This window comes from Jaculus jaculus, chromosome X (genome assembly GCF_020740685.1).
Source record: "Jaculus jaculus isolate mJacJac1 chromosome X, mJacJac1.mat.Y.cur, whole genome shotgun sequence".
Taxonomy (NCBI): domain Eukaryota; kingdom Metazoa; phylum Chordata; class Mammalia; order Rodentia; family Dipodidae; genus Jaculus; species Jaculus jaculus.
In genome coordinates this window covers 51,055,483-51,071,836 of record NC_059125.1, presented here as the reverse complement: position 1 = coordinate 51,071,836, position 16,354 = coordinate 51,055,483, and the positions used below count along the sequence as shown (strand labels likewise).

Below are 16,354 nucleotides of genomic sequence, written 5' to 3'. Positions count from 1 at the left end.
TTAAGCTTAAAAGATATACCACATGTTTTACAGTCAGGTAAAACGTGAGCGTGAAATTAAATTAGTCTGCCCTGCCAGTATTATTCTCTTCTTTCTGTCTCGTAAATGCAGAACTTTTAGGTTTTTCCCCCTCCATTTCTGGTCAGTGGTTCAGTCCTTCCTTAACACTGACAGAAGGCACACGCTGCGCCTGCGTAGAAAGCTGGCGGGGGGCGGGGGGAACATGGCGCAAGCTCTGTCTGAAGAGGAGTTTCAGCGGATGCAGGTGCCTCTAGCCATGGGAAAGACCGCTGGGATAGGCAGTTGGGGCTGGGTAGAGAGGAGTCGAGCCATCGGAGGTTGTGGTTAGGACAAACCTTGAGTCTAAAGGATTAGTCTGGAGAAGAGAAGTCGAGGCTCCGAATGGCGAGACTTCAGAGATTCTATCAGGGTTCTGAAGGTTGTATTCTGCTAGCCTTGTAGGCAGGGGAGAGTGTCCTTGAATAGGCGATACCTTCTCAGTCTGGGGCGGGAGGCGAGACCTTTGGGTTCGTGTGCGGTAAGTACTGTCAACAGGGGGTGATAATGTTAGACTTTGAAGGATGGAAAGCCTGAGAAGGCGAAACCATTTTGTTTGGAGAGGAAGGAAGAGAGCTTTGGGCCATTTGCGTCATGGTGAGGGAGCCCTTGAGAAGGCAATACCATGAGCTCTTGGGAGGTGGAAAGTTTGGGGAATATTCCATTATGTCGGGGGATTTAGGAAAGATCCCGGATATGTTCTGTAGAGGTGGAGTTGCTGTTCCCTTGGTGATCATAAGAGGGGACAGTGTTATGGGATGGTTCGTGGTGATCCTTTTCGACCTGGGGTGTAAAGGGCCCTGAATAGGTACAACCATTAACTCCTATTGGGGGAAGGACCAGAAGAGGTAAAAGTGGAGAGGAAGGAGATCATTGGATTTTTGGGAGATACTTGACATCATATTCAGACCACTTGATTCTTTTCAGGGAGTCTCTGAGATGGAATGATAGTATTGCACCTTGAGTGGACCTTTTTTTTTTTTTTTTTTTCCTGAGGTAGGGTCTCACACTAGCCTAGATTAATCTGGCACTCACTCTCTGTAGTTCCAGGCCGGCCTTGAACTCAGTAGTCTTCCTCCCTCTGCCTCCCAAGTGCTGGAATTAAAGGAGTGAACCACCAAGCTGGGCTGAGTGGACCCTTCTTGAGAGAGTCACTCACTGGGGAAGTCTCTGAAAGGGGGAAACCCCGAGTGGACTCCTGTGGCTGGGGGGGTGAAAGAACTTTTTAGTTAGAAGTCATCTTATTGTCCTTCCTGTATGAGGTACACTGGGGATGTAAGGGTAAGACCATTGGCCCATGAATGAAGATGATCACTGTAACCAGTGCAGGGGATTCTGAGCCAGTAAGAGTAATCCAACTGGCCCACCTTGTATTTGAGAAACCCTAATAGGGTCATCCCATTGGGTCATAACGGAACATCTGTGAGGAGTAGATGGACACTTAGTGAGGAAGACTGACCTTACTGGGCTGTGTGGGGAAAATCCATTGGGCTCTTTGGGGAGGGACTCCCAAGGGAGTAGGAAGGTATTCAAATTAGACCAGGACTTAGAGAGATGCTAACTAACTGGGTCCTGGGAAGGACAGGGCAAGAATGATTCTGTAAAGACCACCTCTAGCCTTGAGCAGACCAAAATGGGGATAGGAGTGGTGTCTGATGCTTTGGCTTTGTTTTGGGGGGGGAGCAGAGTGGCAAATTCGCATTTATTAATCTCAAGAGGTAGACCACAAATGGTCAGGAGGGACTGTCTTGCAAGAGGTGATAAGGAGATGCAGAGGAACTTACACAGGGATCCTGGACTACAGGCTGGTGCTTTGGAGTATGTGAAAGGTCCTGGTGGGATAGGAAACCTAGGATAGTGGCTCTTGGAAGAACCTGTCTTAGGGCTCTTTACAAGGCTGGTAGATATACTGTTGGATATGACCCATGCTTTGTTTTTCCTTAATTCTTTTTTTTTTTTTTTGGTTTGCTTTTTGAGGGAGGGTCTCACTCTAGTCCAGGCTGACCTGGAATTCCCTATGTGATTTACTATGTGGTCTTGAACTCATAGTGATCCTATTACCTCTGCCTCCCTAGTGCTGGGATGAAAGAAATTCATCACCATGCCTTTTTGTTTAAATTTACCTGAGAGAGAGAATGGGCATGTCAGGGCCTCCAGCCACTGCAGACAAATTCCAGAAGCATCTGGCTTATATGAGTCTTGGGGAATCAAACCTGGCTCCTTTGCCATTGCAGGCAAGCACCTTAACTGCTAAACCATCTCTCCAGCCCCAATTCTTTGTTTTTAAATATTTTATTTATTTATGTATGAAAGAGAAAGAGCAAATCTAGCCACTGCAAACAAACTCCAGATGCATGTGCCACCTTGTGCATCTGGCTTCCATGGTCCTGGAGAATCAAACCTGGTTCCTTTGGCTTTGCAGGCAAACACCTTAACTGCTAACTCATCTCTCTAGCCCCACAATTTTTTTTTTTTTTTAAATATTTTTTTTGTTCATTTTTTATTTATTTATTTATTTGAGAGCGACAGACACAGAGAGAAAGACAGATAGAGGGAGAGAGAGAGAATGGGCGCGCCAGGGCTTCCAGCCTCTGCAAACGAACTCCAGACGCGTGCGCCCCCTTGTGCATCTGGCTAACGTGGGATCTGGGGAACCGAGCCTCGAACCGGGGTCCTTAGGCTTCACAGGCAAGTGCTTAACCGCTAAGCCATCTCTCCAGCCCCCCACAATTTTTTTAATGTAGCTTTCTGTCAGGCATGGTGCTTCATGCTTTTAATCCCAGCACTTGGGAGGCAGAGGTAGGAGGATCACTATGAGTTCAAGGCCATCCTAAGACTACCCAGTGAATTTCAGACCAGCCTGGGCTACAGCGAAACCCTACCTTGAAAAGCCTATATATATATGGCTTTCTTATTTATTTGAGAAAGATAGAAAGGGAAAGAGAGAGAGAGAGAGGGAGGGAGGGAGGGAGGGAGGGAGGGAGAGAGAGAGAGAGAATGGGCACTCCAGGGCCTCCAGCCACTGTAAACGAACCCCAGATGCATGTGCCACCCTGTACACCTGACTTACATGGGTACTGGGGAATTGAACCTAGGTCCTTAGGCTTCTCAGGAAAGTGTCCCATCACTCCAGCCCTCTCTTAATTCTTTTTATTTTAAATTATTTTATTTAGGCTGGATGAGTGGCTTAGTTGTTAAAGTGCTTGCCTGCAAAGCCAAATGACCCAGGTTTGATTCCCCAGGACCCACATAAGCCAGATGCACAAGGTGGTGCATGCACCTGGAGTTCATTTGCAGCAGCTGAAGGCCCTGGTGCACCCATTCTCTCTCTCTCACAAATACAATACAATAAAATAAATGTTTTAAAATATTTTATTTATTATTTATTTGCAAGCAGAGAGAGAAGGAGGGAGACAGAGAGGAAGGGAGAAAAAGAGAGTATGGGTTTACCAGGGCCTCTCACCACTGCAAACAAACTCCAGACACATGCTCCACTTTGTTCATCTGGCTTTACCTGGGTACTGAGGATTTGAACCCCGGGCCATCAGGCTTTGCAAGCAAGTGACTTTAATCATTGTGTCATCTCTCCAGCCCACTTTCTTTTAATTCTTGAAAAGTCATGGGCATGTTTTGAGACCCTTAGGAGTGGAAGGACCCTGGAAAGCTTCCTAAACTCCATGAAAGTTGGGGAGGTAAATACTAGAACTTCTTCCCTTGGGAAAGAGATAGGAAGGCAGTCTTCTGCCCTTTGCCCTCAGGGGCCTCCAGGTTTGGGCAGGACAGTGTTCAGTGTGTGCCAAGGTTTTCCAGGGTAATGAGGATGGATATTTTTCTTTGTCTTTTCCAGGAAGGGTGTCAATCTAGTCCAGGCTGGCCTGGAACCCATGGGATCCTCTTACCTCAGCCTCCCGAGTGCTGGTATTAAAGGAACCACCATGCCCAGATATAAGGAGGGATTTTTTTACTCTGCACATATAGGGAGTCTGTCTGTCAACACCCTGTAGTGGCCCAAGTGCAGAGTGGGCTGGTTGGGGAAATGGAGAGAGATGAGCCTGACTATGGTTATAAGTGGAGCTGGAAAAGGTAGGGCAGGGGCTTAGAATCTGGCAGTTCACTTAGGATGCAGCATGCAGAGATCTTAAGGAGTGGCTAAGGTGACATCTAGAGGGTCCTGCTCCTGTTCATAGGAGTTGGGGGCTTGATGCATCATGATGGGAGGAGGCATGCTTTCTTGACAAGTCTTTTTGCTTCCTCCAAAGGCTCAGCTCCTGGAACTCCGAACAAACAACTACCAGCTTTCAGATGAACTACGAAAGAATGGTGTTGGTGAGCCAATTGGTTGTCATTAAATGGGATGCTTTGAAGGGATAGAGGCCAAGGTTTTCCCTTAGAGGCCTGGTAGGAAGGCCCTTCAGCTCCTTTTCCACTGCCTGAGCCTGAGATTCCCTACTTTCCCCACACCAGAACTTTCCAGTCTTCGACAGAAGGTCGCCTACCTGGATAAGGAGTTCAGTAAAGCTCAGAAGGTACCTCACCCTCAGTCCACCCACCATCCACCTACTCCTTCTTCCCTCTCTCCATCTGACTCATTTATCTAGCCAGTGAACGAACACCTACAGTGATCTATACTTAATGTTACATGTGCTTTCTTGTAGCCATTTTTTTTTTTTTTGGTTTTTTTGAGGTAGGGTTTCACTCTACCCCAGGCTGACCTGGAATTCATTATGTAGTCTCATGGTGGCCTTGAACTAATGTTGATCCTCTTACCTCTGCCTCCCAAATACTGGGATTAAAGGCATGTGCCACCATGCCCACCTCTTGTAGCCATTTAAAAAAATTCTCAGCTGGGCTTGGTGGTGCACAGCTTTAATCCCAGCACTCGAGAGGCAGAGGTAGGAGGCTTGTTGTGAGTTCAAGGCCAGTTTGGAACTACAGAGTGAGTTCCAGGTCAGCCTGGGCTAGAGTGAAACCCTACCTCAAAACAAAACAAAACAAAAAAATATATATATATATAAAATAAAAAATTCTGAGCCAGGCATGGTGGCACACACCTTTAATCCCAGCACTCTGGAGGCAGAGGTAGGAGGATTGCCATGAGTTTGAGGCCACCCTGAGACTACATAATGAATTCCAGGACAACCTACCTTGAAAAATTAAAAAAAAAAATCTGGGCTGGAGAGATGGCTCAGCAGTTAAGGCGCTTGCCTGTAAAGCCTAAGGACCCAGGTTTGATTTCCCACTACCCATGTAAAGCCTCATGCACAAGATGGCGCATGCATATGGAGTTCATTTGCAGTGGTTGTAGGTCCTGGCACACCCACTCTTTTCCTATCAGCCTCTTTCTCTCTCTCTAAAATAAGTAAATAAATAAATGAAAATATTTAAAAACTTAGTTAGCTGGGCATGGGGTGCATGCCTTTAATTCTGGTACTCAGGAGGCAGAGGTAGGAGGATTGCTGTGAGTTTGAGGTCAACTGGAGACTACATAGTGAATTATGGGTCAGCCTGGGCTACAGTGAGACCCTACCTCGAGAAACAAAACAAAAAAGAAAAGAAAGAGTAACTTAAAATTAATAATTATGCAAAGCCAGGCATGGTGGCACATACCTGTAAACCTAGCAGTCAGGAGGGTGAGTCAGATTATGAGCTCAAGACCAGCCTTGGCTACATAGCAAGACCCAGTCTCAAAAATACATACAAGGGCTGGAGAGATGGCTTAGTGGTTAAGGCATTTTCCTGCAAAGCCAAAGGATCCCAGTTCAATTCTCGAGGACCCATGTAAGCCAGATGCACAAGGGAACATATGCATCTGGAGTTCGTTTGCAGTGGCTAGAGGCCCTGGCATATCCATTCTTTCCCTCTCTCTTTCTCTCTCTCTCTGCCTCTTTTTCTCAAATAAATATATTTTTTAAAAGAATCGGAAAAATACATAAAAAATTAAATTAATGAATTACTTCAGCAGAATTAAGAAAAAAATAGCAAACTGAGGAACCTTCTTTGAGATTTTTTTTTTTTAAGTTTTTCAAGGTAGGGTCTCACTCTAGCTCAGGCTGACCAGGAATTCAGTACATACTCTTAGGGTGACCTCAAACTCATGGCAATTCTCTTACCTCTGCCTTCCAAGTGCTGGGATTAAAGGTATACACCACCACGCCCAGCTTGAGAGTTTTAAAAATATATTATTTATTTATTAGAGAGAGATTAAGAATGAGGCAGATAGAGAAAATGGGTACACCAGGACCTCCAGTCACTGCATACAAACTACAGATGAATGTGTCACCTTGTGCCTCTGGCTTGCATGGGTACTAGGGAATCAAACCTGGGTCCTTAAGCTTCACAGGCATGTACCTTAACTGCTAAGCCATCTTACCAGCCGAAGAACTTTTTTTAAATTTTAAGTTATTTACTTATTTTATTTGCAAACACAGAGAGAAAGTCAGGAGACAGAAAGAATGGGTGTGGCAGGGCCTGTAGCCACTCCAAACAAACTTCAGATGCATGTGCCACTTTGTACATCAGGCTTTACATGGGTACTGGGGAATTGAATTGAACCTGGGCCATCAGGCATTGTAAGCAATTGCCTTAACCACCGAACCATCTCTCCAGTAACTCTCCATCTCTCTCTACTAACTTTTTTTTTGAGATAGGGTCTCACTGTAGCCAAGGCTGCCCACTAACTTTTTATTTTTATTTATTTTTTAATTTTTTTGTTTATTTTATTTATGACAGCGAAAGACAGAGAAAGAAAGAGGCAGATAGAGAGAGAGGGAGAATGGGCGTGCCAGGGCCTCCAGCCACTACAAATGAACTCCAGATGCATGCACCCCCTTGTGCATCTGGCTAACATGGGTCTTGGGGAATTGAGCCTTGAACCGAGGTCCTTGGGCTTCACAGGCAAGCGCTTAACCACTAAGCCATCTCTCCAGCCCCCCACCCCAACTTTTTAAATTAAATTGTTTAGTCTATTAGTAAATTTGCCTTGAATTTGCCTCCTACACTCTCCTCATTGCTGCCTTATGCTCCTACCTTTGTCCTGATTCTGTTGGTAAAATGAGATGAAGCACTTTTTTCTTTCTTTTTTTCTTTTAGTTTTTTGAGCTAGGGTCTCATGCTAGCTCAGGCTGACCTGGAATTCACTATGTAGTCTCAAGGTGGCCTCAAACTCACGGCAATCCTCCTGAGAGCTGGGATTAAAGGCATGCACCACCACGTCCAGCTGGCAGGAGTATTTTTTTAAAAATATTTTGTTCATTTTTTATTTATTTTGAGAGTGACAGACAGAGAGAAAGACAGATAGAGGGAGAGAGAGAGAATGGGCGAGCCAGGGCTTCCAGCCACTGCAAACGAACTCCAGACGCATGCGCCCCCTACGTGGGACCTGGGGAACCAAGCCTCGAACTGGGGTCCTTAGGCTTCACAGGCAAGCGCTTAACCGCTAAGCCATCTCTCCAGCCCTGGCAGGAGTATTTTTAAGCATAGAACTTTCATAGCAATTTGGAGCCCATAGAGATGACAATCTTAGCTAGGTGTGGTGGTGCAAGCCCAGCAAAGATTGCAAGAAAAAAAAAAAAAGATAGTCCCATGTCACAACCCCTGTCATCATTGCCTTCCCTTAACATTTGCCCCAATAGTCTCCATACAGAGAGGTCCATTGCTATTCATCTCAGCTCTCTTCCACCCTTCCTTTTAGGCACTAAGCAAGAGCAAGAAAGCTCAGGTAAGAGGGCCCATGATGGGCGAATATGTCTGTAATGCTGTCTTAGTGGGAATATTTCTATTTGGTGGCCTTTCTTTATCTATGTGTGCCCTTGTATCTGCAACTTCCTTACTGCTATTTATTTCTGTCTTTATTTTCCTGTGTTTATCTTGCATTCTTTGTTTCTCTTCCTCCCTTTCTCTTTATTCTCTTTGAGTTTCTCTATATATATCTCTGTTTTTATTTTTGGTTCCTTCTTTCACTTGTTTCTCTCCTCCACTTTTCCATTGTCTGTCTTTCCCCCTGTCATTTTTCTTTTCTGCTTTTCTTTTTTTTTAATCTCTGACTTCTGATTTTTTTCTTTCTCCTATTTCTCTATGTTCTTCCCTCCTTTCTTTCCCTAACTCCCTTTCTTATCTCTGTTCTATTTTTTCTTTGTTGTTTTTCCTGTTCCTGTCTTCTTGCTTCTTTTTTTCTGTCCTTCCTGATCCCTCTCTCCTTCCCTGTCTTTCCCCTTTCCTCATCTCTAACATCTTTCTCCCAATCATTGTCTTTCTCTATCTTCTTCACCTCACTTCTCTCCTGTTTATCTCTCCCTCTCCATTTTTCCTTCTCCCTACCTCTTTTACCCTTTCTCTGACTTTATTCTTTTCTATGTCTCTCTTCCTATATATTGCCTCATTTTCTGTACCCCAAATACCTCCTGCACTTTGCCGTTTTCTCCGTCTCTCTTCCTTTGCCTACCTACCCATTCTTTCTGCCCCCATTGGAGTCCTGGCCCGTGTCTGCCACTGCAGGAAGTGGAGGTACTGCTGAGTGAAAATGAGATGCTGCAGGCAAAGCTGCACAGCCAGGAGGAGGACTTCCGTTTGCAGAACAGTACACTTATGGCCGAGTTCAGCAAGGTGCTGGTGCCTGGGATAGATGAGGGGGGATTGGGAATGCTATACTGATATATGCATGGTTAGGGGTCACCTATGCTGAAACGCAGCAGCATCAGAGGGTGTTTGGACAGGGGCGGGACTTGGAGTGCTGTCCATGGTGCTGAAGCAGGCCCTAGTCTGCTGCTGGAACCACTAAATTGACAGGTGGGACCATGCTGGCGGAATTAGAAGGCTTTAGCCCTGAGATCGTTTGGTTCCTTTGAAGTTCAAGCTGTCATGTGTATAATGTGGGGTGAATGCTGCAGAGCACCAGTGTGTTGTGGGGCCTTAAGTAAACTTCTTAGGTTTAATGTGGGATGGAAAGGTGTTTGAGCTGCTTTCTCTTTATTTTTCTTCCCTTTGTCTGACATTAGCCTGGGATTCCATTTCTTTAGGCTATTCATCATGGATTGTCTATCCATCTCCTCACTGATTTTACTGTTCTGTTTCTGTCCCTACTGGGCAATTGGAGAAATTATCTTTTTTAAAAAATACATTGCCTTTTTGACAACTTCATACATGAAATATATTTTGATCATATTCACCCACACATTAACCTTTTCTCCCTCCTACTCCTGCTAAACTCCTTTCTGTCTAGTTCCCTTCCTACGTTCAAGTCTTTTTTGTGTGACCCACTAGGTTGCATGCATGAACATAGGTGGGGGTTTATTTACTGGAGTATGGGTAATATACCAGTGGCTGACTCACTGAAGAACATGACTCTACCTCTGCCAGCAACTATTAACTGCCAGTAGCTCCTCTGGGAGGGATGGGGTCCTATGAGCTCCTCCCCTATCTGTGATGGAATGTTGACAGGCTCAATTTTGTACAAGAATCCACAGCTGCTGTGAGCTCATGAGTGTAACGTCCATGTTATATCTAGAAGACAGTGCTCTACACACTTGTCACTGTCCTCCAGCTCTTACATTCTCTCCATCCTTTCTTCCACAATGTCTCCTGAGTCTAGGAGAAGGTGATATAGATGTCCTGTTTAGGGTTGAGCAAGCAATAGTCATTTATTTAGTAGTTTAGCCAGATAGGTATCCCTGCATTAACCTCTGCCCATGGCAAAGACAAACTTCTCTTACACCAGCTGAAAGCAGCACCAATCTATGGGTAGAAAAATAAATATTTACAAGGAAATACACTGTCTTTTTTATTCTCTTGCTAGTCTTCTATATCCATAGCTGATCATGCATGTTCTGGGGACTTGAACCTGGGTACATAGGCTTCACAGGCAAGTGCCTTAACTGCTAAGCCATCCCTCCAGCCCTGTTGTAAATTTTCAATGTGTTTTAAGAAAAAAAAAACACTCTAGTAAAAAAATTGATATTTTCAGGACTTCACCTGATGAGAATATACTGCTTAAAAAATAGACCCAGCTGGACATGGTAGCACACATCTTTAATACCAGCACTTGGCAGGCTGAGAGGTACGAGGATCACTGTGGGTTCAAGGCTAGCCTGGGCTACAGAGTGAGTTCCAGGTCAGCCTTAAAAAATACATCTGCCAGCCAGGCATGGTGGTGCATACCTTTAATCCTAGCATTTGGGAGGCAGGGATAGGAGGATTGCCATGAGTTGGAGGCCACCCTGAGACTACATAGTAAATTCCAGGTCAGCCTGGGCTAGAGTAAGACCCTACCTCAAAAAAATCCCCCAAATAAAATAAAAATAAATAGAAAACAACCTTTCAGCAGGTAACATGCCTGCAAAGGCAATTTAAGAAAGAGTAACTGTGAGGAGGGACTCTGGAACCAGAAGACCTAGAATAAAATAGAATAGAATAGAAATGCTAGCAATATCTGCCTTTTAATACATCTGTGAGGATTAAATGGGTAAATATATGTAAGTCATTTATAACAAAGCCTTGTGCAGAGTATCTGCTATGGAAGTGTTCACTAATGGCATTATTTCATTATCTTTTTCTTTCTTTTCTCTTCTTGGTAGGGTCTTGCAGTAGCCCAGGCTGACCTGGAATTCACTATGAAATCTCAAGGTGGCCTAGAACTCATGGTGATCCTCCTACCTCTGCCTCTCTAGTGTTGGTATTAAAGGCATGCGCTCCCATGCCCAGACTTTGTTTAGATTTTTGAGGTACGATCGCATTCTAGCTCAGGCTGACCTAGAATTCAGTATGTAGTCAGGGTAGCCTTGAACTCAAGGTGATCCTCCTACCTCTGCCTCCCAAGTGCTGGGATTAAAGGAGTGCACCACCAAGCCTAGTCTTCATTGTCTTTTTATTTATTTTTTAATTATTTATTTGAGAGCAACAGACAGAGAAAGAGGGAGAGAGGGAGAGAGAGAGAGAGAGAGAGAGAGAGAGAGAAAGAGAGAGAGAATGGGTGCACCAGGGCCTCCAGCCACTGCAAATGAACTTCAGATACATGTGCCACCTTGTGCATCTGGCTCACGTTGGTCCTGGGGAATGGAGCCTCAAATCGGAGTCCTTGGGCTTCACAGGCAAGCACTTAGCCACTAAAGCATCTCTCCAGCCCCCTCATTATTTTTTTATGTATTTTACTTATTTATTTGAGAGAGAGAAAAAGAGACAAATAGAGAAAGAGAGAGAGAGAGAGAGAGAGAGAGAGAGAGAGAGAGAGAAAGAGAATGGGCACGCCAGGGCCTCTAGCCACTGCACAAACTCTAGACACATGTGCCACCTTGTGCATCTGGATTTATGTGAGTAGTGGGGAATCAAACCTGGGACCTTTGGCTTTTTAGGCCAACACCTTAACCACTAATCCATCTCTCCAGCTCCTGTTTTTTATTTATTTTTATTTTTATTTTTATTTTTATTTTTTTGATTTTCAAGGTAGGGTTTTACTCTAGCTCAGGCTGAACTAGAATTCACTATGTAGTCTCAGGGTGGCCTCGAACTCATGGCAATCCTCCTACCTGGGATTAGAGACATGTGCCACCATGCCTGGCTAGATAATCCTTTTCTTTTATTTCTGTTTTTTTTTGTTGTTGTTGTTGTTCAGTAGTTATTTTAAATATATATATATTTATTTATTTGAGAGAGAGAAAGAGAGAGAGAGAGGCAGACCATAGCCTCTTGCCACTGCAAACACACTCTAGATGCATGTGTCACTTTGTGCATCTGGCTTTATGGGGAATTAAACCCCTGCTATCAGGTTTTGCAAGCAAGTGCTTTTAACCACTGAGCAATCTCCAGACCTTGTGGTTCTTGTGGGGTGAGTCAGGGCAGTCATTTTTCCATAAATTTTGTTCATGTAAGTTCTACCTGCATTGCTCTGGACTGGACAATGGGACATTGGACTAGAGACTTTTTTCCCCAAGGTAGGGTCGCTCTAGCTCAGGCTGACCTGGAATTCGCTATGTAGTCTCAGGGTGGTCTTGAACTCACAGTGATCCTCCTACCTCTGCCTCCTGAGTGCTAGGATTAAAGGTGTGCACCACCACGCCTAGCTTTGAGACTTCTTTTGTAGTTCCCTTTTTATTTCTCCCAGGCTCTGGTGGTTCTCACAGGGAGACCTGGGCTAAAGTCTGCTAAACAAATTTCAGCTCAGTTTTCCTTTGACAAATAGTTGAAGGACCCTTCTTGGTGTTCTGTATTCTGACAGAAAGTTGTGAGCTGCACAGGATGGGCCCAACTTTTGGGTAACTTATATTCTGAGAGTAGGATGGAAAGAAAACTGTAGCACGGTAAGCAGCTGTGCAGTAGTTGTGATAGTTCCCCATATGACATTCCCTATATACCTGTTCCTGTTTGAAGTGCCCTACATTGTTTATTCATTTAATTCCTGCAGCACAATTATAAGATATTTTTAGTATCCCTATTTAACAGATGAGGAAAACTGAGCCCTAGGGAGAGTGAGTAATTTGTCACCCAGATAGTAAATGGTATAGTAAGAATTCACAGACAAGCAATCTGGTTTCCGATTCTTATCTGTTTTATGACTCTATGTTATGAAATAAGACTTTGTTGGGCACAGTGGTAGATTACTATAATTTCAGCACTTGGAAGGCTGAGGCTAGAAGACTGAGTTTAAGCCCATCCTGAGCTACATAGTGAGATCTTGTCTCAAGGTACCAAAACCACAGATGAAATATAATTTAATTGTGATTAATACGTAGGTAAGAAATAAGTGAACACCTTTAACCCTAGCATGATAAAATACTGGAATTTCTGTTTTGAGGGATGCTACTTTAAAGGTGACATCTAAGCAGAACACTGAAGGACACACAGAAGTCAGATGAAGAAATGGACGAAAGAAGTAATGTTATTTCCCAGACAGTAAAAATTAAAATTCTCGAGCTGGGCATGGTGATGCATGCCTTTAATCCCAGCACTCGGGAGGCAGAGGTTAGGAGGATCATCATGAGTTCAAGGTCACGTTGAGACTACATAGTGAGTTACAGGTCAGCCTGGGCTAGAGCAAAACCCTACCTCGAAAAAAAAAATTAAAATTCTCTGTGAGTCCCAGTAATCTTATCTGAAAGTAGAGTTGAAGGATCATTCTTGTGAAAATTCAGGAGGTGAGCAGAGGCCTCACTTTTATTTAGATGACATACCTCTCCAAAGCCAAAGGCTGATAGTGTAAGAACTGCCTGGGCTGAGAGAAAGTTGTCCTTGGGTGGTTGATCCAGGATATATAATAGCTTTCCACAAATTTATCTATGTGCCTCAGTGTCTTTATCTGTGACATATGAGAGTGCCTACATCATAGAGTTCTTGTGGGAATTAAATGAATTGAAAACTGTGTGGCCAAGTGATGTATTCCCTGAGTAGTGTTCTAATCTGCTGCTTCTCTGTCGTATCTCTCCCCCTGCTCAGCTCTGCAGCCAGCTGGAGCAGCTGGAGCTGGAGAACCAGCAACTGAAAGAAGGGGCTGCTGGAACAGTGCCTATTCAAGCTGGGCCACATGTGGACGGGGAGCTGCTAAGACTGCAGGCGGAGAATACAACCTTGCAAAAGAACATGGCAGGTGCCTGAAGGCCTTCCTGGGGGTTCAGGGACCTCAGGTCTTTGAGTAGAGCAAGGAAGGGTATCATCTTTTCAGAGGAAGGAGGAAAACTTCAAAATGAGGCTTGGTCTTGCCATGCACTGGTATGTAGCTTTGGATTTTAGAAACCATTTCACCTCTGAGTGAGAGGTCGCTCACCTGTAGAATACACAAGAATATCGCCCCGGGAAGATAGTAGTAGAGATGAAGGTGGTTTGCATTTAGCTCAGGGCCTGGTACGGAGCAAATGTTGAAAAGGAGATCCAGTTAAGTGGAGAAAGTGAATGAAAGAGCAATGGGAAAATTCTGACCCAGATTCTAAAGAGGCTTTGAGATGAAAGTGAAAGACAGTTTGGTGGTACGGGAAGATCCCCATGCTTGGACCTTTGGTGAGCAGTTGGGGCTTAAGTGGTGCTGGGTTCTGGGTCCATGATCTGCAGTGAGACTAGGTACAATATGTATGGGAATTATCATTTAATTATAATTTAGATCATCTGTGGAACCTAATAGACAGGATTTGAGAGGTTGGTAGGGCTTTAAAATGATGTGTGAAGCCAGGCGTGGTGATGCATGCCTTTAATCCCAACACTCGGGAGGCAGAGGTAGGAGGATTGCCATGAGTTCGAGGCCACCCTGAGGCTACATAGTGAATTGCAGGTCAGCCTGGGCTAGAGTGAGACCCTACCTCAGAAAAGCAAAATAAATAAATAAATAAATAATAAATAAGTAAAAATAAAATGATGTGTGAGAGGCATCGATGAGGGTTTTGGTTATAGGATAGTTTTCCTTTTACTTGAGACATGACAAAAGACCCCAAAGGCTGCCTCATCCATCATGTACTCTTTTTTTGTTATTTCAATATTTTATTTATTTCTAAGGAGAGAGAGAGAGAATGGGTGTGGGTGTGCCAGGGCCTCCTGCCACTGCAAATGAACTGCAGATACACGTGCCACTTTGTGCATCTGGCTTTATGTGGGTACTGGGCAATTGAACCTTGGCCATCAGGCTTTGCAAGCAAGCACCTTTAACCACTGAGCAATCTCTCCAGCCCCATCATGTACTCTTGTTTTACCCACCAGCTCTGCAGGAGCGCTATGGAAAAGAGGCTGTGAGGTCCTCAGCTATCATTAAGAGTCAAGGAGATCCCCCAGGGGATCCAAACCCTACAGTTCTAGCCCCTGTGCCACTGGCAGAAGTGGAGCTAAAATGGGAAATGGAAAAAGAAGAAAAGAGATTGCTGTGGGAGCAGCTGCAAGGCTTGGAGGTAAATCTGAATCTCTTGGGAATGGGTTGCTGAGAGGCAGGAACATGCTGTACCTCAGCCAATGGTCCCACGGAGATGTCTGTGACATCATATGGGCTGTGGGAGTGAGGGAGGCAGGAGGATAAGAGAAGGTGTAAACCTTCCCTCATCCTTGCTGATAAGAACCCCATCTCTTATCTTTCCTGCAGAGCTCAAAGCAGGCCGAAACCTCTAGACTACAGGAAGAACTTACTAAGGTGGGGCTATAGCCGCCTGGCTTTTTCTTGACAGAGCAGAGAGGCATTGTACCTCTTTTTTTTTTTTTTTTTCCTGAGGTAGGGTCTCATTCTAGTCCAGGGTGACCAGCATTGTACCTCTTTTAAGAGTCTCAGTTTGATTATGTACAGAGAGACTCACACAGGTCAAAATTGCTTTCAATGTGGAATAGGCTATGCGGTCCCTCTCTATTTTGTACTTGGTAAGCCCCATCCCTTCTGTTTCTTCTTAATTTTGCTCCCTCATTCAGCCAAGAATTTATAGACTACTGGCTCTTAGAACCTGAAGGCCCAGTGGTAAGACAGCCAGTCATGATCCTGCTGTCTGGGCCTCTTAGCCTAGCTCTTCTGTGATGTGGCCATTGGCCTCTTTATGAACATAAATTCTGGCCTTTAGAACTGAAAGCATCTCACTGGAGATAATAGTTGCTGCTGACCAACTAAGCAACAAAATTACTTAGCTCTTCTGAGACTTGGCTTACCTGTTTGTAAAATTGGAAGTACTCATTTCACAAGGATGTTCTGAGAATTCTATAGAATAACATAAGTAAACCCTAACTTCTGGAAAGGACTCAAATTGTTATGATTTTTTTAAATTTTTAATCAATATTCTCATTGTGATCACTTGTCTGTATTCCTTTCTCCCTCTGTTCCAGCTCTCTGAAAAACTGAAAAAGAAACAGGAAAGGTACACTTCTCTTTTCCAAGGGTTTTGGGAACATAGAAGGGAATGGACTTGTGGGAATGACCCATCTATGTCTGTCTTTCTGTGCCCAGTTTTTGCCGTCTACAGACAGAGAAGGAGACACTATTTAATGATAGCAGGTAACTACCATGGTTGTAGGCACTGGTGGAAGAATAGGGCCTATGCACAACAGAAGTGACCAAAGACTACAGGGGCAGAGATGGAGATTGAGCCTCCAGCCATACCTAATGTGCCCCGTTTTTATCACCCCCAGGAACAAGATTGAAGAATTACAACAACAGAAGGAAGCTGATCTCAAAGCCCAGTTGGCTCGTACCCAGAAGCTGCAACAGGAGCTTGAGGCTGTCAATCAGGTGAAGATTCCAAGACCTCTGGGGTGGGGAATCAAACCTGGCATTCTGGGGAGGTCTGAGGTCTTTGGTGGCTGGTTGGGGAGTCAGAGATTTCCTGTGCTAGAAATATAGCTACCCTCTAAGTATAGGCCC

The 16,354-nt window shown here is 44.5% G+C and overlaps 1 protein-coding gene across 3 annotated transcripts in view; it reads left to right on the top strand.

Moving 5' to 3' along the window:
- The first annotated feature begins 211 nt into the window (after positions 1–211).
- Positions 212–16,354, top strand: part of Gripap1 (GRIP1 associated protein 1) — a 51,416-nt gene continuing 35,273 nt past the window's right edge. For 2 of the 3 annotated variants that reach the window (XM_045140672.1, XM_004670085.2), the window contains exons 1-11: positions 212–265; positions 4,317–4,383; positions 4,522–4,583; positions 7,748–7,774; positions 8,551–8,658; positions 13,477–13,627; positions 14,725–14,909; positions 15,098–15,145; positions 15,820–15,851; positions 15,941–15,988; positions 16,123–16,222. In XM_045140672.1, coding sequence (XP_044996607.1) covers positions 224–265; positions 4,317–4,383; positions 4,522–4,583; positions 7,748–7,774; positions 8,551–8,658; positions 13,477–13,627; positions 14,725–14,909; positions 15,098–15,145; positions 15,820–15,851; positions 15,941–15,988; positions 16,123–16,222 — 870 coding nt within the window. In that variant the 5' untranslated portion in view covers positions 212–223. Of the gene's footprint in view, positions 266–295; positions 539–4,316; positions 4,384–4,521; positions 4,584–7,747; positions 7,775–8,550; positions 8,659–13,476; positions 13,628–14,724; positions 14,910–15,097; positions 15,146–15,819; positions 15,852–15,940; positions 15,989–16,122; positions 16,223–16,354 lie in introns of those variants that run through there. The other variant, XM_045140673.1, reaches the window with a different exon arrangement.